Source organism: Pogona vitticeps, chromosome 4, assembly GCF_051106095.1.
Source record: "Pogona vitticeps strain Pit_001003342236 chromosome 4, PviZW2.1, whole genome shotgun sequence".
Taxonomy (NCBI): domain Eukaryota; kingdom Metazoa; phylum Chordata; class Lepidosauria; order Squamata; family Agamidae; genus Pogona; species Pogona vitticeps.
This window is the reverse complement of record NC_135786.1, coordinates 126,688,907-126,714,409: the sequence shown is the minus strand read 5'-3', so window position 1 is coordinate 126,714,409 and position 25,503 is coordinate 126,688,907. Positions and strand designations below refer to the sequence as shown.

At 42.6% G+C, this 25,503-nt stretch overlaps 1 protein-coding gene across 1 annotated transcript in view; it reads right to left on the bottom strand.

Annotated features, from left to right (window-relative positions):
• The window catches only part of PDE4DIP (phosphodiesterase 4D interacting protein), a 139,415-nt gene extending 114,302 nt beyond the window's left edge, over positions 1-25,113 (bottom strand). The window contains exons 1-4 of the mRNA XM_078392453.1: positions 24,892-25,113; positions 8,460-8,503; positions 6,484-6,722; positions 2,849-2,959 (exon numbers count right to left, since the gene is read on the bottom strand). Of these exons, the coding sequence (XP_078248579.1) occupies positions 2,849-2,959; positions 6,484-6,722; positions 8,460-8,503; positions 24,892-25,052 (555 nt within the window). The 5' untranslated portion in view covers positions 25,053-25,113. The remainder of the gene's footprint in view (positions 1-2,848; positions 2,960-6,483; positions 6,723-8,459; positions 8,504-24,891) is intronic.
• Positions 25,114-25,503: the final 390 nt, after the last annotated feature.

The following is a 25,503-nucleotide window of genomic DNA, read 5'->3' as shown; positions in this document are numbered from 1 at the left end:
CTGAGATTTCTGAAACCAGTTTAAATCATGTGGTAGTCACATGGTTTCTGGGTTGGTGTGTCCCAGATGCTCCTGGGACATCTTTTAATGAAGGTGGAAGATGTGTGGTATAGTGATTGAGGGCGTTATTAAAATTGTTCAAAAATTGGCACAATGGGGGCTCCAGCTTCCTGTGTTTTGCCCACCCAAGGCAATGCATTCTCAGAGTGAAATGTCTGCACCAAAACACTAAAATAAAATCCCACACTGCCATAGCTATGGGGAGACACTCTGGTTATTGGCACATTGTTCTGGAACCACTTTTGAGGGTTTTGTCCTGTGTCTGCCTGCCCTCACACCATCTGCCTCTCACAGCTACTCACTGCCACCATCGCCGCCACCACCTCACTCCCTATCTTGAGCTCATGGGGTGGCAGAGAGAAAAGCCATGTTCTTCTGCTGTGGTGTGATTTTTATTTCCCCGCCCCCAACTGATAACACTACCTCTGAGTTACAGATTTTAAAAAATCCAATTGGACTACAAGATTAACCCCATGCCCTCTTTTTCTCTTATGTTCCTCAGCTGGAAGCCAGCTGCCCCAGATGCACCACTTCCCTGGATTAAGAGCAGGAAGGCCAGTAGGGGTTAAAGTGATTTTTCCAGGCCACTTGAAACATTTGAATATTTGTTTTATTTGTATTTTCATTTTTTTTTCAAATTGGGATAGTGCTAGATCAGTGTTACAGAAAGAAAACAAAACATAACAGATGGGACTGCAAGGTTACCCTGCAGTCCAGAAACGTGAGAGCCTGCCATGCAATCCAATACTTGGTAAACCCCACAGACACAATTTACTCCAACAAAAGTAAATACATATGCAAAAATGATTTTTTAAAAAGTTGCATTCATAATCAAGTAAAAATAAACAAGCCCCTACTAGTTTTTTTAAAAAATGACTTTCCAAACAGAAAAACGCTTCCTGGTCCAAAAAAGGTGCACTGTACATTGTGTATATAAATATTTTAAAATCAATTTCAAGCATGCTAAACCTGAAAAGGAGTATTTTAATGTGTAACAGTACCATTACTTTAGTTGAATGTATGGAGTTTGGGTTTTTTTGTTTTGATCATATGAAAAAGACTTTAAATGTACCTTAGCCTGGCAGAGAGAGACATGGAATCCCAATATGCCTTCCCATCCAGGGTCAGGTAAATATGTGCTACTATAGTGCTCCTCAAATATTTATTTATAAACTCACTGCTGTTTGCTTTAATGTCCTTTAATGATGCAAACTACCTTGGGTCCTTTTTAAGGAGAAAGATGGCATAAAAATATTTTAAATAAATAAATAAAATAAAATATTTATTATTTAATTTAATTTATATACCACCTCATTAGTGTCAAAGTACTATTCCAGGTAGTTTACAAACAGTTAAAACAAACTACATAGAGCAATAAACACTAAATGCCAAAATCATAGTCTACCGATGGCACTAAGCCAGTTTTCGAACTGAAGCAAAACTGAAGGTGAGAAATTCAATCAGAGTTGACATGAAGGTCCTCCCCAAAAAGTTGTGTTTTTAACTGCCTCCTAAATGAGTACGGGGGTGTGGGCAGGTGCAGCTCCCCTTGAAGTTGATTCCACAACCTCAGTGCCACGACTAAGATCCTACCTCTAATATATGACTTTTGGGTCTGCTGAAATATCACGACAGAGTGTAAAGGATTCTGGGGCATATTCTAGCCCCTGATAAATTGTGGCAGAGCACTGAAAAGGCTTACTTAGCAAGTGATGCCACCTGCGATAGATTGAGAACATGCCCTGGAACATACCCAACATCTCCCCCCATGCCAGCAGCAAACTGCAATGAAAGATAAGCAGTGGTTGGAAAGCTGTTTTTTGAGGAAGCTTTCCCACAATTTCTGACCATCTCTTTGAGAACTCCAGGCAAGCGAGTGCTTGAGGATCATCATATTTCTTCACAACACAACTTGAAAACCATTGCATTGCATTTTTAACACATTACTTCAGGCTTCATGCTTCAGGCTTTCCTGACCACTATGAAGTTTCAGATAAATTAGCTTTAGTTTTCCTGTTGTAAAGATTACTAGACATTCACAGCATTTTGTAAAATTAGTTAATTTAGAGATATATTGGAGAAACAGGCAGAACCATTTGGAAGGTCAAGAGCAATTTCTTGCAAACAAGAACAACATGCCCTTGAACTCTCCCACCAAGGACTTTGCTTGTCCGCTGTCTAAAGTCACACTTCTGTTTATATTCCAACTGTTCAACTTTCTTAAAAAGGTCATCCATTCAGGTGGACTGGATTCATTAGCCAGTACTTGCTATGTATGTATATCCAAGTCCATTAATTATAGTAAGCCATTGAGAGAAAATAAAATTGCATAAGCAGAGAGAATCCTTGCAAGTGTTTGTCGCCAAAAGTGGGCTTCAGCTGCTCAGATACTGAATTTTTCTACATTGTAATAGCATCATCATTATTTTCTTCCATGAATACTAAGACTTTAGATTTATACGTTTAATGCATGTTAACAACATTTTCTGATTTACTTCCCTATAGAACACATTCTACTGCTTACCTTTAGGTAGCTTTTCCACAAAGACGGGAAAAAAGTTTACATATTTAATCACTTCTTCTGAAGGATGGATGCCCTTAGCCCTGTACAAAGTCTGCAGGCAGTTCCAAATTTCTCACTTTTATTTGATTTCACATTCCCTGTGAAATGACTGGTCCATTTTACTCTTTTATTTTCAACCAAGTGTTCCAGAAAACTACAACTAAAGTTTATTCAGACAAGCCCCACCTGTGGCGTCGGCTGCCACCCAATTCCAGTTTGACTCACCTGTCTATAGACATCTTCCCTGCTGGCTTCGTACTTCTGCTGTATGTGTTCTTCTAAGAAGTAGATGCGTAGCTTGAGGCTGAAGTTCTCCTTCTTCAAGTCATTGAGGTGCTGGGACAAAGTACGATATCCATTAGACATGGTTGGGGATCCATGGGGTGGAAGTCTTCTCACACCCCTTTCACTCTAATAACATTGTGAAGCTAAGAAAGGAAGGAAAGGCCAGTAAAATCGTTTACAGGGCCATGGTCCGGGAGGCCTAAAGAGACATGGGGAAGAGCTCAAACTTCTGAGCGTCAGCTGCCCTTTGGATCTGTCTGTAGAGGCTGCTCAGCTCCACAGCAGAGTATGCCTTGCTTTCTTTTTTTACCTCCAGGAAGTATTTGAGGAATCTTTGGCAGAGGATCATCCTACACGAACACACACACACACATGGTGTAATATGAGCTGTGTCGAGGAGGTCTCTGCAGTTCCACTGTCACCTCCTAACGGTCCCTCACCAACTGCAAGAGATTAGCAGCTCTGAGAGAAGCAGCAAATTTGGCAGCCAACCTCACTGAAGAGGGATATAAACAGCTTGTGACTAGGCCAGGTGTGGTGTGGGTAAGATGATGAGGGCACAGCACAACAGGGGAAAGAGAGAATACAGGGATCTGATTTGATCACATATTCCCGCACCCTGCTTATTTTCTATGGGCCTAGTCAAGCGTTAAAAATTGGCATGAAGGATTGAGTTGGAGCTCCAAATAAGGTCTGCACTGATGTTTGAACTTGCAGTAATGACTGAAGAAGCAGTACGTTCTAGAATTTCCAGGCTTCTAATTCTGACCTACCAAGTTTTGTTCTAGATCTGTTATTGAATTGGTAGACTGAAGCTTTGTCCAAAGTCAACCTCTGGTCTGAATTTTTTTTTAAAAAGAGCAGTCTTTCTGCCTTTACTACTTCAGTGTATAGTACAAACATGAAATCAGAATCAAGGACAGTAATAACTCAATGCAGATCTGAATTTATCTGGATATCAGAGCATGATTGCTCTCTTTAGTTTTTTCACCAGGACATTTGATTTTGGGCTTAAAAAAGTAAGGAAAGACAAGACATATCTCAAATATGCTATGAAAATTACAGATATATTATCATGGACGAATGCAAAAAGACTATTTCAATAGTCGAAAGAAAGAGAAGCCTTGATGGATTACTAATGAAACAGTAAAAATAGTTAATGACAGATGGAAAGTATATGTAAAAGGTGACAGAAAAAGAGACAGAATGCTAAATGTAACATTTCAGTGATTTTAAGGTAGAGAGAAACAGAATAGTCGGTGTAAAGAAATAGAACCACAGAAGAGGAAACATAAAGTGATCTTTTCCGTAAGATCCAATTCATTAAATTAAGAAATTGGAACTAAGATTAGGGATGCTGAAAAATCAACAGGGAATATGTTATCTGATCAAGAAAAGAAGATGGAAACAATAAACTGAAGGGATATATAGAAGGGATGCAATTCTGTAGAAGAATCGTGAAATGAAGAGCTTTTCATTTTAGAAAGCCAATGAAGGAGAGTCCACCACACTCAGAGGTGGTTCATTCCACTGTTCAACAGTTCTTACTGTCATGAAGTTCATCCTATGTTTAGGCAAAATCTCCATTTTCAATATGAAGCAATTACTCTGGGCCGTACCCTCTGAAGTGATAGGAAATAAGCTTGCTCCATGTTCCACATGACAGCCCTTTAAATATTTGAAGATGGCTATCACATTACCTTTTAGTTTTCTCTTTCCAGGCTAAACATACCGAGCTCACTCAACGTTTCCTCATAGGTCTTGGTTTCCACACTTTATATCATCCCAGTTATTTTGCTCTGGTTATGTTCCAGATTGTCAATATCCTTTTAAGTCCATAGTGTTCTGGACTGGAAACAGTATTCCAGTTCTTAACAAAGCAGAATTACTTCCCTTGCTCTGAGCCCACCCATACTGTTATTGATGCAGCTAAGTACTGTGTTTGCTTGTTTTGCTACTGCATCACCCTGTTAATTCATGTTTAGCTTGTTCTCTTAGTCCAGCTGTCACCCACCTTATATTTGTGCATCTCCCTGGTAGACAACAGAAATCCTCTAGACATGATATAACTGGATTCAGCAAAGCTTTTGACACAGGTCCTCATGATGTTCTGATTGGCAAGCTAACTGAGTGTGGGTTGGACAGAACAACTATTGGGTAGATACAGATTTGGTTACAGAATTATACTCAGAGAGTGCTCCTTCTCCAGCTTGGAGGAGGTAATGTGAGGCACTGCAAAGCTCAGTCCTGGGCTTGGTGCTCTTCAACATTTTCAAACCGATGACTCTGATGAAAGGTGCAGGGAATGCTTATCAAATTTGTGGATGATACAGAATGGGTGGAATAGGTAATACCCTGGAAGACAGGAAAAAATTCAAAAAAATCTTGATTAAGTTCAAGCATTGAGTTGAAAACAACAGAATGAAATTGGAAAGTTCTGCACTTAGGAAAAAGAAACCAAAATGCATGGTTATAAGATCATGGATACCTAGGTCAGCAATACTACATGCAAGAAGGATCTTGGAGTTGCTGTAGATCACAAGCTGAATAGGAGCTAACAGTGTGCTGCAAAAAAGTCTGATGATATCTTAGACTGCATTAACAGAAGTATAGTCTCCCAAGCTCATGCAGTACTAGTTCCTCTCTATTTGGCACTGCTTAGGCTTCATCTTGAGCCCTGTGTCCAATTCCTGTGACACCACACTTTAAGGAGGATGCTAACAAAGTGAAGTAAATTCAGAGGAAGGAAACAAAGATGATCAGGGACTGGAAACCAAGCCTTATGAGGAAAGACTGAAAGAACTGGATATATTTAGACTTGAGAAAAGAAAACTTGGGGGGGGGGGCAGGATCTATTCCTAATAATCCCAGAATGCAGGTTACATAATACTGAGCTCAAGTTATAAGAAGCCAGAATTCAGAGGAATAACAGGAAAAACTTCTTAATATTAGAGCAATGTGACAATGGACCCAATTACCTTGAAAAGATATGAGTGCTTGAAGCACTGAAGAGAAAGCTAGACAATCACCTATCAGATACCCTTTAATTTGGATACAATAATCTTATGGGCTGTCTCCAGGTCTATGATTCTCCAATTCCATCTATTTTCCCCCTTTAATAGTAAAACTTCATATTTTTCCTTGCTGAAACTCTTTCTGTTTGTTTTGGTGCTGTTCTCAAAGTTCGTTAGTCCTAAATCATCCTGTATTCTGGGCAAGAGGCTACCATGAGGACAGAATATAGAGAAACAGAATAGTTTGCAAAAGGCAGTGGTACCATAGAAATGTGTATTTCATCTCTGTCTGTTCAATCTGTATAAATATAAAAAACTGGATTAGGTGCAAGTGAAGGAGAATTGAAAACTGCTGGAAGAAAAACATCAATACTTTAAGATAAGCAGAAAACACCATATTGCTGGCAGAAGTAGCAATACCTTTAAAAATGTGTTTCCTACTTTAAAGGTTTTTTAAATATTCTTTTTGTGTTCGTCACTATACAGGGAATATCCAAGAACCCAAGGGGGAAATGCATACTGTAAACAACTATAGCTTTGAGACCTTTTCATTGTACTTGCCTTCTCAAAATCTCTCAGAGTTTGAGTCTGTGCTGTGGAACTCTGCTCAAAGGCTCCTGGGAGATGATTTTCAGGCAAGGTTGTCTCTGAGCCACGAACAACCTCAGGCGGCGCTTGCCCAACAGAACAAGGTCCATCCAAGTCTTCCATGGTGGACGTCTGCAGTACAGTCTCAGTGTTAAAACAGCTCGCCCTGTGTAGCTGCATCTGGTGTTTCTGCTGTACAGTATCCACGAGCGCTGTTGGAGGAAGATGCAGGAAGGGGCAATAAAAAGTCATAGGCAGGAATTCCCTTTTCGTCTCCAAACTTCATCACAAATAAAGCCACACTGGCTTCGGTGGTTTTAAAAAGGGGATCAGAGAAATCCTTTGAGGCAGTTGGCTATCATAACGAATACCTCTATGTTCAGTGATATATTTAAATATATTTGAACCTGAATGATTTCATTGGGACAGAAAATAAGGAGCACATATGTCATCATGTTGTCCTAGTGGGGTACCCAGCACCATGTTATTTATTTTAAATATTTATATGCTGCCTTTCTCCTAATGGATCCAAGGCGGCTTACAATATTAAAAACACAAAGCTGACAGCTAAATAATAAATTATTACAATTTTTTTAAAAGCTTTAAACAGATATAATAAAAACTGACAAACAAAAATAACATTTAAAGCACAAAATGCTCCCTTTCAAGAATCCCCTTGGCCAACCAGACATTTGAAGGAAAGCCTGCCTGAACAGAAGAGGTCTTTGTCTGATTGCAAAAGGACAGCAAAGATGGGGCCAGCCTGGCCTGCCATGGGAGGGAGCTCCAAAGTCTGGAAGCAGCAATGGGGAAGGTCTTCTCCCGTGTCCCCACCAACTGGATCTGTGAGAGTGGCGGGTCCAAGAGAAGGGCCTCCCCTGATTATCTTAATGACCAGGTAGGCTCATACAGGAGGATTCTAATCCTCGGTCATTTTCTTGCTTTTGTTTTTATTTGTTTGTAGTATTATCTATGCATTATTTTATTATTTAAGTTTGTATGTTTTGCTTAATTAAACTGCCCTGAGTATCTCACTAAGTTGGGCAGTCTAGAAGCTCATTAAACAAACAAGCAAAGAAACAAGCAAGCAAGCAGACAGACAGGCAGACAGACAAACAGACAGACAGACAGATGGAAGGAATATAAATGAATGAATGAATGAATGAATGAATGAATGAATGAATGAATGAATGAATGAATGAATGAATAATAAGAGCCAGCAAGCCACCATTAGAATAAGATGCTAAGTTGATCGGCTTGCTGTCTCTTCTAGCAATACTCTTCTCATTATGAGGAAAGGTCGGGAGGAGGTTACATGTGAAAAGGAGAAGAGGCAAGTTATTTTTTGGAATGGTCAATTTTTTACTTGGAATTGTGCTTACCATACACAGCAGTTGGTGCCTTTTTGGTGGCCTGGATTACAAGGACCACTGTTCATTCTGGCTATGGAGGTTAAAATCCAACCTACCTAGAAGGCACCAGGTTTGTGAAGGCTGTTATACGGCATCTTTTTCCAAGAACCTGGAGTGCTTTTAGACAGCTCATAGTTCTACCAATCAATACACTCTGCAACTATTCCATCTTGTGGTTAAAAAAAAGTGGATGAAAAAACACAGGAGAGAGTAAAAGGGAGACAACATTGTGTCATCCCATTGAAATTCCACATTTGAGGCAGGCTGATTGGAGAGTATACGTGTCCCCTAGATGCACTGCAGGTACTGGCTATCAATTAAAAACACATTCCGAGACGCAGTTGGGCTCTTTCATCTGGTATGGGCTAGGTGTCCAACAGGCAAGTATCACAACAAAACGTTATGGTACCTTAGTACAAGGATGGGTCTGTACACATGTAAATGGCATCTATGAGATTATGCTGAAGAAAGTGTAACCCTCAAAAAAGCATAAATGAGCTTATTATGCTAGTGTAGCCCAAGAGGGAAGATTCTTACCCATCATCATTTGCCTGCTTCTAGGAACCATCTTGACATCCTTCCTGTTATAGGACAACACATCAGCATTAAACCTTGTAGATATCAAGTTTGTTTGTTTATTGTATCAATATGTCACTTTTCTGAAGGCACACCTGAATACAAAGATCTTTGCTTGCTATCCAATGGATAGCACCATGTAGACTGCATTACAGTAAGACACTTGGGATGTTACTAAGGTATGTGTCACTGCAGGTCAAACATCTCCAGGAACAGGTGCAACTGCCAGATCAGTTTTAATAGTGCTATGCTAATGCATTCTAGGGCATCAGTGGGGGCTGAGTATTCAGGCTCAGGGATGACTCCATGAGCACACTCAATCTGTGAATCCGAGTCATCAAGGGGGAGTGTAGCCCCATCCAGTACAAATTGAATCCCAATTCCCTAATCCGACAATTTAATAAGGTGGTTTCATGTACATTTTCAATAGCATAGGGGGCAAGGGAGAGACCTGAGGGACACCACAGCATCAAACCTAAGTGTCAAACAAAAGTCCCCACAACTCCACATTCTGACATTGGCCCTCCAAAGAAGACTGTAGACACTGTAAGACAATGCCACACTTCCCATCCCAGATAAAGGAACCAAGAAAAGAATATTATGGTCAATGACACTAAAAGCTGCTGAGAAGTCTAGAATCGACATAATGGATCTAAATCATTAATTTCATCCAGGATTCTATAGAGCTGGGAGGCCACCATACAATACAGTTCTTTGCCCAAAACTGGCATATTGGAGACTGGATGACATGGTGGAGTTCAAGGAGGGCTTTTTCATTAGTGCTCTTACAACTGTCTTGTGAGGACAGATCCTGCCATGGTGAAGCAAGGTATCTGGAACAACTTGCCTCCAGAGATTCGTGAGGCCCCCTCGCTGGGTATTTTTAAGACCCATCTAAAAACGTGGATGTTTAAGCAGGCCTTCCCTCCAGATAACACTTAACCTTTCTTTCTTTATCTATTCTTTGTTATTTTTGCCATCTTGAAGAATTTGCTTATTGTTTATTTCTTACTGTTCATTGTTTATTGTTTAATGTCTATTTTTGTATATTTTCATTTTTTGTTATATGTATATGTTATTGTATTTTTACCTGTCTGGAAGCTGCCTAGAATGGTCATATTGACCAGATAGGTGGGGTATGTATGTATGTATGTATGTATGTATGTATGTATGTATAAATAAATAAATAAATAAATAAATAAATAAATAAATAAATAAATGAATGAATGAATGAATGAATGAATGAATGAATGAATGAATGAATGAATGAATAAACAAACAAACAAACAAACAAACAAACAAACAAACAAACAAATAAATAAATAAATAAATAAATAAATAAATAAATAAATAAATAAATAAATAAATAAATAAATAAATAAATAAATAAATAAATAAATAAAGATTCACCACTTGTTTTACCCACTCACCCAGGAAGGGCAAGAATCCAGCATGAAAGTGGTAGACCTCACTACTCCAAGGATCCTGTCCATATACTCAGGCTGCACAGACTGAAATGTATCTGTTAATACTGAACTAGATGAACCAAAGTTACATCCATTGATACTGCCTCAAATACAGTGGCCAAGACTTTTTCTCTTATTGGCAATAACTTGAACAAATATGGGTCATCATGTTTTGTTCATCTGTTCTCTCCTTCATGTGTTGGTACATAGATACCCCCAATGACATCCAAAGAAAGAGCAGATAAGCAAACCAACACTTCCTCCTCCTCCTCAGCCTTGCTGCATTCTCATGTATGCCCTGCTTGACTCCTGGTTCAAATGTGCCAATGAAGTCAAAGGGTAAGGAGATGCCCTTATCCTAATATATGAAATAGCACGGCTCTGTACAAGCAGAAGCTGAGGAAAAAATGCATTTTACCTAAGACCTCTCAACTGTATAGAAAGTCCAGTTGAGCTGGTGGATGAGTATGCAAAAGATACAATGTTCATGGGAAAAGGCAATGCAAGACGAACATAGGTTCCAAACAGAATCTGCATGTATGCAAGTAAGTTTTCCTTTCCCTATTATAGAAGCTGTTCTATAAAACAACTAGCCAGAAAGAACTAAATTCTAATGTCCCAGCTTAGCTGTCCAGGTTTGCAATAAACCTTTCAGGAGGTCTGTTCAGACAACTCTAATAGGATTTTTCTTTTCTTTTTACTTTCTTATTTTGGCATACTGCTCTAGCTTTCCTCAATATGACACTTGATTGGCTCTTAATCTGGAAGAGTCAGGAATGTATATAAAGGGCTCAAAGTTTTATCCTAAGTTTTATTTTAGGAGAGATTATGCTCAGTTGCTGTTCTACTATGCTGGTTTAAGGGAAATGCACTCAGTGCATGCTTCAGAACTATGATATCCTCTATGTCAGGGGTTTCCAAAGTACAGCCTGCAGGCCGCATCCAGGCCACCTTGCCTTTTTATCTGGCCCATATGTGCATGGGTGGGTGGACAGAAGTACTTGTATGCGTGTGTGTATATGTGTGTGTACGCATGCACAAACATTCCTTCAGCCCTAGAAAATATGGAAAATATATCATGTGGCCCTCACGGTGACAAGTTTGGAGACTCCTGCTCTATGCTAATAAGAGTATTAGATAGAGGAGGGTTTTTTTTTGTTATTTTTGTGGGTGTTCTCCTGATTTCCTCGAACTTGTCTCATATTACTTTTTTACCTTTTTTGATGCTTTTGGGAATTTGGTTTACTTACTTTAAGATATTGCTAAACTTTATTAATACCAGCTCTGGAAATCTGTGGTACTAAATCTAACCTTACCCCTCCTCTACCTACTGGGAGTCTTTTGGTTTTACAAAGGTGTGGTGGCGGTACTACCTTGTAAAGTAAGGCTTGCTAGTGTGAACACCCAACCTTGAGAACTTGCTTTTTGAGAGAGCGTAGCAGAATGGTGTCCTGATGAAGTGCCTTGTCGGGATCACACTCCAGCTAATCCTCCTGGATTTTACACATGCTCAGGATAAAAAGATAGTGTGGTACAGTGACTATAAAGGGGACCCCCTGGGAACCTTGACAAGACTCATAAGGATAACATAGGATTCCCCTGTAAGTGACACATGTAACTTATTTTGAGGGGAGGCATGGAAAAGTGAGAGCAAACTGGAATCTCTCAACCAGAATAATCACAGATCATGTTGGGTGGGGGATTCTGCAGCTTTAATCCAAGAAACTAACTCTGCCAATCTCTGCTTCCTAATGAGATATATCAATTTCTTATGCAGATTTACTGAGGTGCATTTGATTTAGTAGGTCCTGTATCTGAATTAGCAATTCAAAGAGCCATACTAAGACAAATGTATGTACAATTAGTTAAAAATGGCATTACAGTTTCCTTAATACAAATGAAAAATTAAGATTTATTGCAATCATAAGCTCAACGATAACCAGCTGAATTTTCTAATAATTTATGCTCTCTCTCTCTGTCTCTCTCTCTCTCTCTGTCTCTCTCTCTCTCTCTGTGTGTGTGCACCAACTCTATTTTAGAATCATAAAATGTCGTAGAATAATGGAACAGGAAGGAGTGTATAAGGCTTTTGAGTCCAACCTTCTCCTCAATGCAAGAATCCAAATTTCCTCAGAGTAACAGCTAGCTAAGTTCTTAAAAGCCTGTGGAAAATAATCTGGTATTTAATGCTCCTGGAAAGCCATAGATTCATAAAGTTACAGGCTTATATTAGGGTTGGAAAGAACACCAAGAGTCATTGAGTCCAACACCTCCTACCAAAGCAGGAAATGCAGCAAGAGGTGTGATATCAGAGATTGGAAATATACCTTTTTGAACTTCAGCTCCCATAATCACTTAGTCAGCATTCAACGATATGGGTTATCTGCTTTCTCTGCACTGTTTGCAAGTATCATTTGTTCATACATCTTTAATTTACATTGTTCTGACTCCATGTTAAACTATGGATCACTCCATTGCCTAATCATGGAGAAAGGCCTGTTTGTTCTCCCAAAACTACTGGTCCAAACAGCAGCTGCACATTTTGTCTAGCATCTCTGGTTGAATAAGAAGCTGAGTCAAATGATGGTCCTAACAGGCAAGAGGTCACATATCTAAAATCCAGGTAAAACCTGGCTAACATTCTATATAGACAAACAGGACAATATCTACACAAAACTCTTAATAGACATAAATCAGACATCAGAAAACGCAGTACACAGAAAGCTGTCTCAAATCTCTTCAGTCACAAGATATGAACATTGCTATTCTGGAGAAGAAAAATCAGAGAACAAGAATCCAGAGGGAAACAGCTGAGACATGTGCTGGACACCCATCGCAATGAATTAAATATTAGCCAGGGTTTCTTAAACCATTACAAAATGTGATAATTATATTGTTATCCACTGTTATCTTCCTTCCCAACTAACCCGAACCACTTTTTCAGAATAAGGCTCAAAGAGAAATTCTGTCATTCTTTAGTTTATTGATTGATTGATTGATTGATTGATTGATTGATTGATTGATTGATTTGATTTGATTTGATTTGATTTGATTTGATTTGATTTGATTTTTATACCATCCAACTGGCTACTAAGGCTACTCTGGGTGGTTTACAAATTCCATCATGTTAAACAACAGCAAAGAATAGCTGATTAACAACTTAAAACAAAATGTAACAGTAACAAAAATAAAATAATTAAAACAATAAAAGTCATGACTGCTGTCTCAAGAGTTTGGGAAGGCCTGTCTAAACAGCCATGTTTTTATTAATTTTTTGAAAGTTCCCAGTGAAGGAGCCAAGCAAATTTTGGGTGGGAGACCATTTTAGAGTTGCAGAGTGACCACCAAGAAGGCCCAATTTCTAGTCGTCATTTTCCAGGCCTCTCTCAGTGTAAAAACTCTCAACCGCCCATCCTGAGAGGATCTTACAGGATGGGCAGATCTAGTCGAAAGGAGGCATTCTGCCAGATATCGAAGTCCCATATCATTTAGGGCCTTATACGTTAATACCATCACCTTGAAGCTGGCACTGAAACAGACGGGTAACCAGTGCAGGGCAGCCAGAGTAGGGGAAATGTGTCTCCTTACCCCACTCAGTAATCTGGCTGCCGTGTTCTGAACCTGCTGAAGTCTCCATAACAGCCCCATGAGCAGCCCCACATGGAGAGCATTGCAGTCATCTTATCTCAAGACTACCAATTCAGGAACCAGTGTAGTGAGGGACCCAGTGTCAAGGTAGGGACACAATTGGGCAATCTGCCTTAGGTGGAAATAGGCAGAGCGGGCCACAGATGCTCTCTGAGATTCCATTGCTAGCACTGGGTCCAGAGGTATGCCCAAGCTGGGGACCTCATCCTTTGTGGAAAAAATGCCACCTCAAAAGAGAGGGAAGCCCCCAGACCGCAAACACCAGGGGCACCCACTCACAGGATTTCCATCTTGTTCAGCCTCTTCCATTGAGCCTCAAAAGATTTGAATGCCAAATAGGGATCTTAAATTGTTACTAGGTGTAAAATGCTTGTTGATACCACTGTCCTTTTAGTAGGGATGGGGACTTGAGTTGTGTGACTTGCTGTCAAGTCAGACTTAAGTCATAACAGTGACTCAACTCTTACTTGACTCTGTTTTTTTTTAAGACTTGGACTCAACGCATCCACACACACCCCTTTTTTCTGTAGAAAAAAAAGCTTGTACTAATAGTGTCTCAGACTTGGGACTCGGTACCAAAGACTCAGACTTGGGACTTGCAAACAAAGACTTGCAAACATCCCTGCCTTTTACATATCTTGAAGCCTTGCCTGAATGTTTTACCATGTAGTCTCTGTATTCTAACTTTTAGGTCTCACAAAGTAGACTTGTTCCATGAAAGCTCACATTAAAATATAGCAGTTAATAATTAAAGTGCCATGTTGTTTTGTTTTTTATTGAAATGTCAACCTAAGTTGTACAAAATCACTAACAGATTTTATGTTTTAAGCAAAACAGGAATAGCCGGCTGACCTTGATTTACACTGCCTGTTCTTAGAATATCTAATGTGGTATCACCATACCATTTCCAATAAGGGGCCTGAGTTGTCTTCAGAACAACAAAAGTTTACAGTAGTCACTTCCCATGCAATTAACTGAAAGAGCTACAACCAAAGGAGACTCCAGTAATAGATGTAAAGCAGTCAGGCATAGATACCTTTCTGTGCATCTAAAGCTCTTCCAAGCCCTTCACAAAGCTCTGTTCCAGTGTTGTTTACATCACATATAGATTCTGAGATCCGTGAACCACCTGGAGATAGCGGCTGGTGATCAGGAAACCCTTAAGTTATTCCAGGATTGACAATGGAGGTTACACATCCAATGTCAATTATATTAGACACTAGCTACCTTCAATAAATTACTGATATAGAGTCTCTGTTGTGCACTGCCTCTTTGAGATGCTAGTTCAAAGGGCCTCTGTGTCCCCAGACACCAAAGGAAGGCTTTTAGTTCAGAGGAGCAGATGGGCCTATACTACCTCTTTGGTCCTTTGTTGCCCTCACTGTTCCAAGAGAGGTTGGTTAATGACTGCTAGGCACAACATCTCTCTTGTGGTGGTATTTACCATATCAACAAGTGTCCACTTCCACTCCCAAACACTGATGGATGGCATACGGGAGACCTGCCCACCAATATCATAAGAACAGTTATCTCTAGTGCTTCCTCTGCTACCTACAAAGTCATATTCTGGGTAAAGTAATGAATTTCAAAATAGTGTAGTCATTAACAATCTGTCATCAAACAATTACAGCCTAAATGTCCATAAACACAATGTTTTCATGATCCCAATCAATCAATCCTTATCCTCATCATCCTACTACTACTACTACAGAGCTGGAAGAGATCCTAATAGCTGCAGGGGTCAGCAGATGGAAGGTCAGAAGAGAAATGGATGGCTGCTTCTATTTAATTGATTTAACGCCATTATGTGCTCAAGTTCTTTCTCTTGCACTTCACAGAAGAGCCCTGAGATATACAGAAAGCAAGAGAAATCACATACCCCCCTGGGAGGGGAGCACCAAAGTGGTCGGGTTGCAATCAATATGAAGCATATGCACCCAATCGGCAGCCTGCAGCAGGGCAGAAAATAGCCTGTTATCCTTCCACAAGCTACAGCCAGAATATTAACCCCTTTCCAGATGACTCAGGATTGCCAAGACTTAGGCTTCTATTTGTACAGGGCAGAGATAATAGTTTCCAAGGAAATGTCTTCCTTTGATACATTTCTTCCTTCCATAAAACTACTGTGACAGAAATCTGGATACACTGACTTAATTTCCCCCTTTGCTTTATGAGCTGTGTAATTTTATTTTACATTGTTGCAGAGCAGAACGTGGAGCAAAACTGGATACTATTTTTTTTTAAAAAAAAATATGTCATGGAAATTGAAGATTTTAAAAGAAGCATACTTGTGACATCCATTATATACAGATACATTCCCTTTCCTCCACCTCATCTGGAACCTCTAATTAGACATACTTTCTTGTGCGGGTTCAGAAATGTCAGTTCCATAGCTTTGCTGAGTTAATGACTATCATGGTGGGGCTATCACTAGCTTATACAGGTGCAAATTCCAAAAGGTTTCAGTAGATTCTGACTTTGGGTAGGCTTTAGACATCTGGTTTGTTGGGGCTGCTACTACACTGGCAAGCAGAATTACAGGAATTCAGCATTGCTGTGATTTGATTCACAGCCTATTTTCTGCTTCTCTTTGATGTGCTGTGGATTGATCTTCATTGTGCAATCTGCATTTAAGTCCACATTTCAGTCCCTGCTTCCTTCCTCTGGTCCCACCCCTTCCAATCCTTTTATGTTTCACATGTAATTTTTTTTCTTCTGCAGACGTGTTCTATAACTAAACAAATATATTAATGCAATGACTCAGTGTTGAACTTGCTTATTCAATTTAAAGAAAAATCCAAGACACTTGGGAGACAGATTGTTGGGGTGGATGTTCCTAAACATCATGCTCCAACTGCCTACATTACCACAACACCACCCACAGACATGCCATTCCATCCTTTTGCAAAACAGAAGACCTGATCATTCAGGAAAACTCCACTTGAATCATTCAGACTTTTAAAAAAAGAAGAAGCCCCCAGTGGCAGAGAGAGAAAAAACCTCCATGTTGAGAGCAAAAAAGGCCAGACTGATTTAAATAGGCTCTCGCTCGTGTGATCATTTTAAAGAAGAATTCATTCATCCACTTTATAACCAGAGCAAATCCTGTGGTAGTTGACAGTGTAGTTGTAGCGTAATACAAAACAGAAGTGGGAGACGGATTACAGTCACCTCAATCACAGCATGATTGTGAAATCGAAGTATGGAATAACAAGAAAGAAAAAAATAGAAAGAACAAGTCATCTTTGTATACAGTCAGGAATACATAGGTATTACATGAGGAATAAATGGCTCTCAACCATGGCATTGCTGAGAAAGATCTGAGTTTATGACAAGCAATAAAATCAACACAAGCCCTTGGTTTAACTCTCTCTCTCTCTCTCTCTCTCTCTCTCTCTCTCTCTCTCTCTCACACACACACACACACACACACACACACACACACACACACACACACACACACACACACACACTTTCCACTTAAAAGTTTCACCACAACATCAAGCCATCTTGGTGTGCTTCCAAATATGTTGGGACTACAACTCCCACCATCACATATGCTAGCTGAGAATACTATTGTTTAGCCCCTCTGAAGGGCACTTGGATGGGAAAGGGTGGCGCAATAAACACAAACACTGGACAAACCACAAAAACCATTTGACAGCACATAGTAAGCATGGCAGGAACAGGCTTCTTCTTGAACAATGCAGGGGAGGGATGTCCTGGGGATGCTCGTAAGAAAGCTGACAACAACGCTGGGATTGTTTTGCACCAGGAGGTGGCTCACTAGTGCAACAAACAACAAGAAAGGTTTTACAGTCAGTTCTGCACAGTTCTTGAGTTCAAAGGAACAGCTAGAGTCTTCCCCACCTTATTGATCTCTTTTTCTAGGAACTGCAAAGATGAGCCAAGACTGCCCTGGCTCAGCCTCTCTGGTTAGTGACCGTCCATTGTTTTCCATGGACTTGAAAGTCTGCCTTTTTAAAGGACAGGCTCTACCAGTGGCCTGGAAAGCACAGGCAGTCTTAAGGCGCCATGCTCCAGAAAAGTGTTCCTGCAATGGCCAGCCAGGCATGAAGGTTTTGGAGGCAGAACAGCCCTAGAAAGCATGCTATAGCAAGTCAAGCCAGGAAACAGCCACTGCCAAGTGCTCTGAAAAGCACGGACAGGAAAGCAGCTCAAAAAGGCCCGTGGTGTCTATTGACAATATTTTCAGGAGGATTCAAAATGACCACTTACCCCCTTCTTCCATGCTCCGAGGGCGCTGCTCTTCACTGGTGGGCAAGAAGGAAGAAGAGACTGAGGACAAAGTCCCTCCCCTCCAGATCTGCCTACCTCAAGTACAGCTTTCCCCTTGCAAAGAACATTCTTCTGGCTGATCAGATGTGATAAATGGAAAGGAGATGAGCCATAAACAGCCACAGTCCCAAACAGGAACAAAGGTATAAAGCAAGGGAAGGAGGAAGAAAAAGCAGAGGCGTTGTCATAAGAATCAAGAACCTCCCAAGTGACTAGCTGGCTGGCTGGCTGGCTGGCTGATGAATCTCTTTACAGCAGTCCCATGGAGGTGGAGCCCAGAGAGTCATCAAGCAACTGCTACCAGCACAGACAGCCCTTGAGCCACTGAGAGAGGGATTAAAGGACCAGCGCTGCCAGTCTCAAGCTGCCACATTCAGGAAGAGGGATGCCCCGATCTCCTCCTGAACCTATGATCTGAAGCTCATCTTTCAGCTCCCCATCCCCCACTCCATGTGTTGTCTGCCTCCAAACCCCAGGGCACGACCCAGGGGCTCCTAAAAGTCAATGCCAGGCAGCTGCTAGGCTGCTAGTGAATCCAATTTGGTATATTTAAAAAAGAGGACTACGGTTCCTTTAGGGAAAAGGTGGTATATAAATATTTTAAATAAATTTTAAAAAACAAGATTCCAAGTGAATGTACGTCTTCTTTGTCCCGTGCAGAAAAACAGCTGTGCATTGGCTCTCTCAGGAATGTGCTATTTTTAGTGCTGGCTACCACTGATGGCTTCCGTGGTCAGGACCAGGATTCTGTCTATGAGGACTTAAACCTGCAGAAAAGAGGCCCTGGAACCAGATACCCAGAGCCTTGTGTGCACAGAGGACCAAACTCTAGGGTTGCCTGGGAGGAAAGGGGATCCGTCCCAGCAGGAGTTTTGTTTTAAATGAGCAGCACCCTCAGAACGTGAAGCTGAGAGTGGGTGCAAAAGAAGAGGAAGGTCTGTTTCATAATTCCCCCCCCCAAAAAAACACTCTCCCTTTGGCCACTTTCTTACTCAGGGCTGAAAAATAAAGGACCCCACATTTAAACGGAGCAGTTGAGGATAGTGATTATGAGCAAAAAGCAAGGAGGGCCAAGATTTCTTCTCAATCATTCCTTTGCTCACTGTTTTCATCCACCAAAGCTATCATCTCCTTTGGTCCTGGGTAGGATTAACTGAAAAGACATTGGCACCACCGACAGCAGAAACGGCCTTATTCCGTTACGCGGGAAACTCAGTGCTTGGTGAGCCAAACACTCTCAGCAAATTTTCATTAATGGTACAAAACTCTTTCAGCCTTCAGCCACCTGACTGAGAAAGTGCTGTTCTTCAAGAATCCTTATTAGGACTGGTACCTTTTAATTTGTGCAGGCAATTCCTTTCAGAGTTCCTCACACGTAATCCTTTTTAGCCAACATGGCCAGTGGAGGGGATTATTTGGTAAAGTCATCTGTGATTTAGATATATCACATTTTGGCCATGGTAGTATGATCACTGTGCAGTGATCCTTGAAAAGGGTCTGGATCATCATTTGGTGCAATACGTGGCTGGTAGACTGCTAACTGCCAAACAGCATCAAGAGCATATGACCATGATCCCAAAAGACGTGCACGGCTAACCAGTTACTTACTAGCCCCAAATCAAGGTGCTAGTTCCAGCCTTCAAAACTGGCTCGAGGCCTCGCTATCTCAGGGGCCACCTGTTCTGTGATGAATCTGGCCGCATGTTAAAATGGTCAGGAGAGGTTCTCTGAAGGACAGCACCAGCTGCAGAGGCTCCAGGGCTAATTTGGCAATTAGCTGGGGAGAAACTATTGCCGTACGGCCTAGGCAATATCATGCTTTGGGTGTTGGTGGGGCTACCGCCACCCCCTTGCTGCCTGCCACCCTCTTGCTGCCTGGGCCCCATGTCCCAACTGTACTACAAAATCAGTTATGTCAGGGAAAAGGAAGAAGAGGAGTATGATCATGGGGGGTGGGGCGCGGCAGCAGCAGAAACTTGTTTTGAACTGTTTGTGACTGCCAGGTTGTCTTCAGAGTGTGACCGTTTGCCTGAGCCCAGGGTCTTCCTCTCACAGCATCTTGGCCCCCAAAACCCAGGCATTCGACATATAACGGCAGCCACACTCTGAAGCCAACCAGCAAGGGTCCTGCCGGCATTGCCACCCCTGGTCCTCCTCTTCCTCCCCCTCCCTACTCTGTAAGCATTCTCATGCAATGCTGGCCTGGAGCGAGGGGAAGAGTGGCATGCAGCAGAAAGAGAGATGGTGGGTCTTCTCCTATTTCAGGCAGCAGGAAAGCTTGCCTCAGAACGCAGAGGATCGATCGCTGGGCAGGTTTCTCCTGAATGGCCCCCAGTTCATGGCATACACTCCAGCCAGAGCTGTGAGCCATTTTTGCTCTTGCTGCTTTTAGGGAGGGTGTGAAGATGTATTTTTAAAAACAGGCTGATAATATTGTTTCATTTATTGTGATTTTAAAAAATTGTTTGTAGATTTGAATGGAGGCTATTAAAGGTTCATATTTCATTTTTATTTTAATATTATTGGTTGAATTTACTTGTTTCTTAAATTACGTTGTGTCAAATTCATGTTGGTTGCTTCGCAGACACTGTCTAGCCATCTCATCCTCTGTCGTCCCCTTCTCCTCTTGCCCTCACACTTTCCTAATATCAAGGTCTTTTCCAAGGAGTCTTCTCTTCTCATGAGATGGCCAAAGTATTGGAGCCTCAGCTTCAGGATCTGTCCTTCCAGTGAGCACTCAGGGTTGATTTCCTTTAGAATTGATAGATTTGTTCTCCTTGCAGTCCAGGGGACTCTCAAGAGCCTCCTCCAGCACCACAATTTAAAAGCATCAATTCTTCGGCAGTCAGCTTTCTTTATGGTCCAGCTCTCACTTCCATACATCACAACAGGAAAAACCATAGCTTTGACTATTCGGACTTTTGTTGGCAAGGTGATGTCTCTGCTATTTAAGATGTTGTCAAGGTTTGTCATCACTTTCCTCCCAAGAAGCAGGTGTCTTTTAATTTTGTGGCTGCTGTCTCCATCTGCAGTGATCATGGAGCCCAAGAAAGTAAAATCTGTCACTGCCTCCATATCTTCCCCTTCTATTTGCCAGGAGGTGATGGGACCAGTGGCCATGATCTTAGGTTTTTTTATGTTGAGTTTCAAGCCATTTTTTGCACTCTTTCACCCTCATTACCAGGTTCTTTAATTCCTCCTGACTTTCTGCCATCAGAGTGGTATCATCTGCATATCGGAGGTTGTTGATATTTATTCCGGCAATCTTAATTCCGATTTGGGATTCCTCCAGTCCAGCCTTCCGCATGATGTATTCTGCATATAAGTTAAATAAGCCGGGAGACAATATACAACCTTGTCGTACTCCTTTCCCAATTTTGAACCAATCAGTTGTTCCATATCCAGTTCTAACTGTTGCTTCCTGTCCCACTTATAGGTTTCTCAGGAGATGGATAAGGAGGTCAGGCACTCCCATTTCTTTAAGGACTTGCCATAGTTTGCTGTGGTCCACGCAGTCAAAGGCTTTTGCATAGTCAATGAAGCAGAAGTAGATATTTTTCTGGAACTCTCTGGCTTTCTTCATAATCCAGTGCATGTTAGCAATTCGGTCTCTAGTTCTTCTGCCCCTTTGGAATCCAGCTTGTACTTCTGGGAGTTCTCGGTCCACATACTGCTGAAGCCTACCTTGCAGGATTTTGAGCATAACCTTACTAGCATGAGAAATGAGTGCAATTGCACGGTAGTTGGAGCATTCTTTGGCACTGTCCTTCTTTGGGATTGGGATGTAGACTGATCTTTTCCAGTCCTCTGGCCACTGTTGAGTTTTCCAAACTTGCTGGCATATTGAATGTAGCACCTTAACAGCCTCATCTTTTAAGATTTTAAATAGTTCGACTGGAATGTCATCACCTCCACTGGCCTTGTTGTTAGCCAGGCTTTCTAAAGCCCACTTGCCTTCACTCTCCAGGATGTCTGGCTGCAATCCAGCAACATCTAAATACTGCATTTCCTCATTTGCTTTACACGCTTCATAATTTTCATGTCAATGGCCACAATTTTACGACATATTTATGTCTGCACAAGATCAATCATGGAAGTCCACTCCTTTTCTTTTAAAAGTGTATTGCATATTAACTTTGCACAAGAGCTTGGAGAAGTAATCTTTCAAACTGTGACTCCCAGAATTCCTATGGCCAATTCTGGCTATAGGGATTCAGGGAATTGTAGCTACCTCTCTCAACTCTGCTGTTGTAGATCTAGTCAAGGGGAGGAATAAACAATGAGAAAAATCCTGATGTGAAATTTTGGCATATTCTGGATTGTGCACTGGCAACATTTAATTTAAACACATGGAAAGTTTCCTACTCCTCCTTCCAGGTTCTACAGCTTTCTGGGGCTCTCTTTTGCCCTCGGAAAGCCTTTGGAAGCCTTTGGGATGGGGGTGGACTTTAATAGTAAAAAGGTCATGTCCAGATCGCTGCCAGTGGCCCTGGGCCCTGGAGCAGCAATCCAGTGACAAACACTCATTATTAATGACATATTCCCCCCTCCCCTTTGCATCCCGAGGTTCCCAAAGGCTTGACTCAGGCCAAAAGGGAGCCCTAGGGATCCTTGGAACCTGAAAGGGGGGGGGGGGTCAGATAGGAAATTTTAAATTTATTTAAATCAGCAAAATAGCAGAAAAATTTAAAAAGACAAAAGACAAAAACATTGTGGAACCTTAAAGACTAACTGTTAGATTTGAATGTGAGCTTTTTGGATCAAATCCACTTCCTCAGACATAAGAGTGAGATTACATGGCAATTTTTAATACATTTATAAAGATATAGAGATGAGTGGGTGGTTAATAGACATACAGTAAGCTGCAAATTACGTGAGTCAATGTGATATTTCACGAAGATGGGGACTGAAGTCATGGGACTTGCTGTCAGGTTGGACTTAAATCACTCTAGTGACTTGCCTTTTAAAAAAATGTCTTGGAATCAGCTTGTGACTCAGAACCCACCCACCCCTCCCTTTTTTTTCTGGGAGGAAATGTTTGTTTTTAATAGAGACAGGACTTGGTACCAAAGATTTGGATTCAGACTTGAAACTTGAACCCAAAGATTTGCCAACATTCCTGGTATTTCACACCATGTAAACAAGTCTGATTGATATTTAGATCTTTTATACTGAAGCTTTGTACTGTAAAGGGGTGTAGGAACCCCTGGCGTAGAATAAAAATATCATGATTGTTAATTATACATGGCCAAAATTAAGAAGACTGCCATTCTACACCTGATAATGACTTTAAGACCCCTGTTTCATATTCAGTTCTTTCCTAGGAGGTTTTGTAAACTGTGACAATAGTGGTTGAATTCCCCCAGGCAATAGATGGCAGCAAGAACAACATGGTAATGAGTTGCACAGATTAACATGGCTACTTCTTATAAAACTACAACTTTATATTAAATGTTTCCAATCCCTGATTCAGTTTATGCTGGCCCAAAATTATGCCAAAAGAGTTTGCCCTCTAAGGATCCAAAAGTTTTTGTGCAGTTCTATGGACTTCTGTACAGATTACTGTATTTAGGCTGCTGTCTGGCTCCAAACACTTCTGGATGAGATGATGGCTCAGATCTATGTTGGTCTGACTTGGAGAAGCTGTCTTGATCATCCTGTCTGGTGCCGATTGTGGTTAGTGAGGCAGAACAATGGTGGACAGAGCTGGGGCAAAAAAATGGGCATTTGTGTACACACACAGAGAAACAGGTAAGCAGTGACACACGGACACACAGAGAAGCCCTATTGGTCAGAAGGCAGCAATAGCTGGGGTAGGCTGAGCCTGAGAGGAATAAGCAGCACCACACCAGCCCTTGTAAAGGAATGGGCTGCTAGTGCCCTGATGTGAGGCTTCCATCAGGAGACTGAGGTGGAGTTGCTTCCCTGCTAGATCTCCTGTAGCTCTGGTTCGCCTTGACTACTATTCTTCCAAACAGGATTTGGAAGCTGGGTAAAAGAGTGTATTGGTGGTTCTGTCCCTCCATGAAGCCAAGTCCAGGATACAGTGTGGGGCTTGTGCTACTGCTCACCTCATGTCATTATCAGGGTCCTCCAAAGGGCCTACTTTCGCCTCATGCTTCCTGAAGTCTACTTGAAAATCAATGACTTTCTAAACATCAAATGGATTTACATTTTTTAAAAAAGTTTTTTTAAAATTTGAATTGTCAAAAAAAATCCAGCTGATTTAAATTAAATCCACTCTGCTGAAAATACTGAGTTGTGTTGTCTGACAATAACATCCGTTTCAGATGACACAATAAAAGCGCTAAATGGAATGAATGACCATGGCTAGTGACACTGAAAGGATATACAGGGTGGCAGACCAACTGAGTCTACATTTGCTAAGCAGTTTGAAGTCTCATCACTACCACTTTTTAATTATTGATGGAAACACTAGAAAACCTATCTCAAATCTTGCCAGCCGCAACTCAGGATAAAAAAACCCGACACCCCTCAACCTACAACATCCAGGGAACAGCGTGTGGTAAACAAAGCCCCCCCCCCCCGAATGCCCCCCCTGCGCAAGGTGCCAGATCGGTGCCAGTCTCCTTGCTGGACCACCCGCCCTCTCGGAAGGCCCGCCCTTTCCCTCCAGCCGACTAGCCGGCCCGGCCGGCCCCTTTCCCTCCTTTCCGAAAGGCCAGGGCTCGCCGACCAGCCCTTGGACCGGCAACAACTGCCCCCCCCCCGCGCGGCTCCCAGCGAGGGTCGCCTCCTGATCCGAGGCTACACAGATCCCGACCTTGGGCGACCAGAGTCTCCCGCTGCCCAGGGGCTTCGAGCTGCCCAGGTCACTCACAGACGCCTCTTGATGCCGTTCCCAAGAGATGCCCATCCGACCCCCCTCCCGGGCTCCTCGCCAGCGCCAGCTCCATCTCGGCCACCGCGATGCGCCCGCGCCGGCCAGGCCCTTCCCTCCCGCCGCTGCCGCCTCTCACCTCCGTCCCCGCCGGGCGCTTGGCAGGGCGCGATCCGGCCTGGCGCCGGGGGGGGTCCCGCTCCCACCGGAGGGCAGCCGCGTCCCCTCCTTCCTCCGTGAGCATCCCTCCTCCGGGGGCTCCACCCACCGGGCGCCGTCGGTCTCCGTGCCCGCCTGCATCCCCGCCGGGGAGCATCCTGCGCCTCGTCCACTTTCGGCCGGGCGGGGCGGGGCGGGGCGAGCGGCGCAGCGGGATCCTCTTCGGGAAGGCGCCGTCAGTAGCCGGGCACCAGGCGCTTGGCCGCAGCGGCGGCGTCATCCCGGGAGACACCAGCGGAGGACACCCCCCGCCCAGTGCCCAGTGCCCACCCCCCCCCCGCCAGGCTGCCTTTTGGTCCCGTGTAGACGGAGGCAGGGGTGCTTGCGGCGGGGGAGGACGGGCCGCTCTGCGCCTCCTCACCCCAAAGGTGCTGTTTAATGGCCCCACACTGCTCGGCGGCGGTTCTGCGGAATGAAGCCCTCCTCGTCTGCGGCGCCCCTCCTCTGCGGCGCGCTCCTGGGTAGAGGCCATCTGGCGAAAGACCCGGCCGATGGGCCCACGCCCTGGATCCGGCGATGGTGCTGTCCCCGC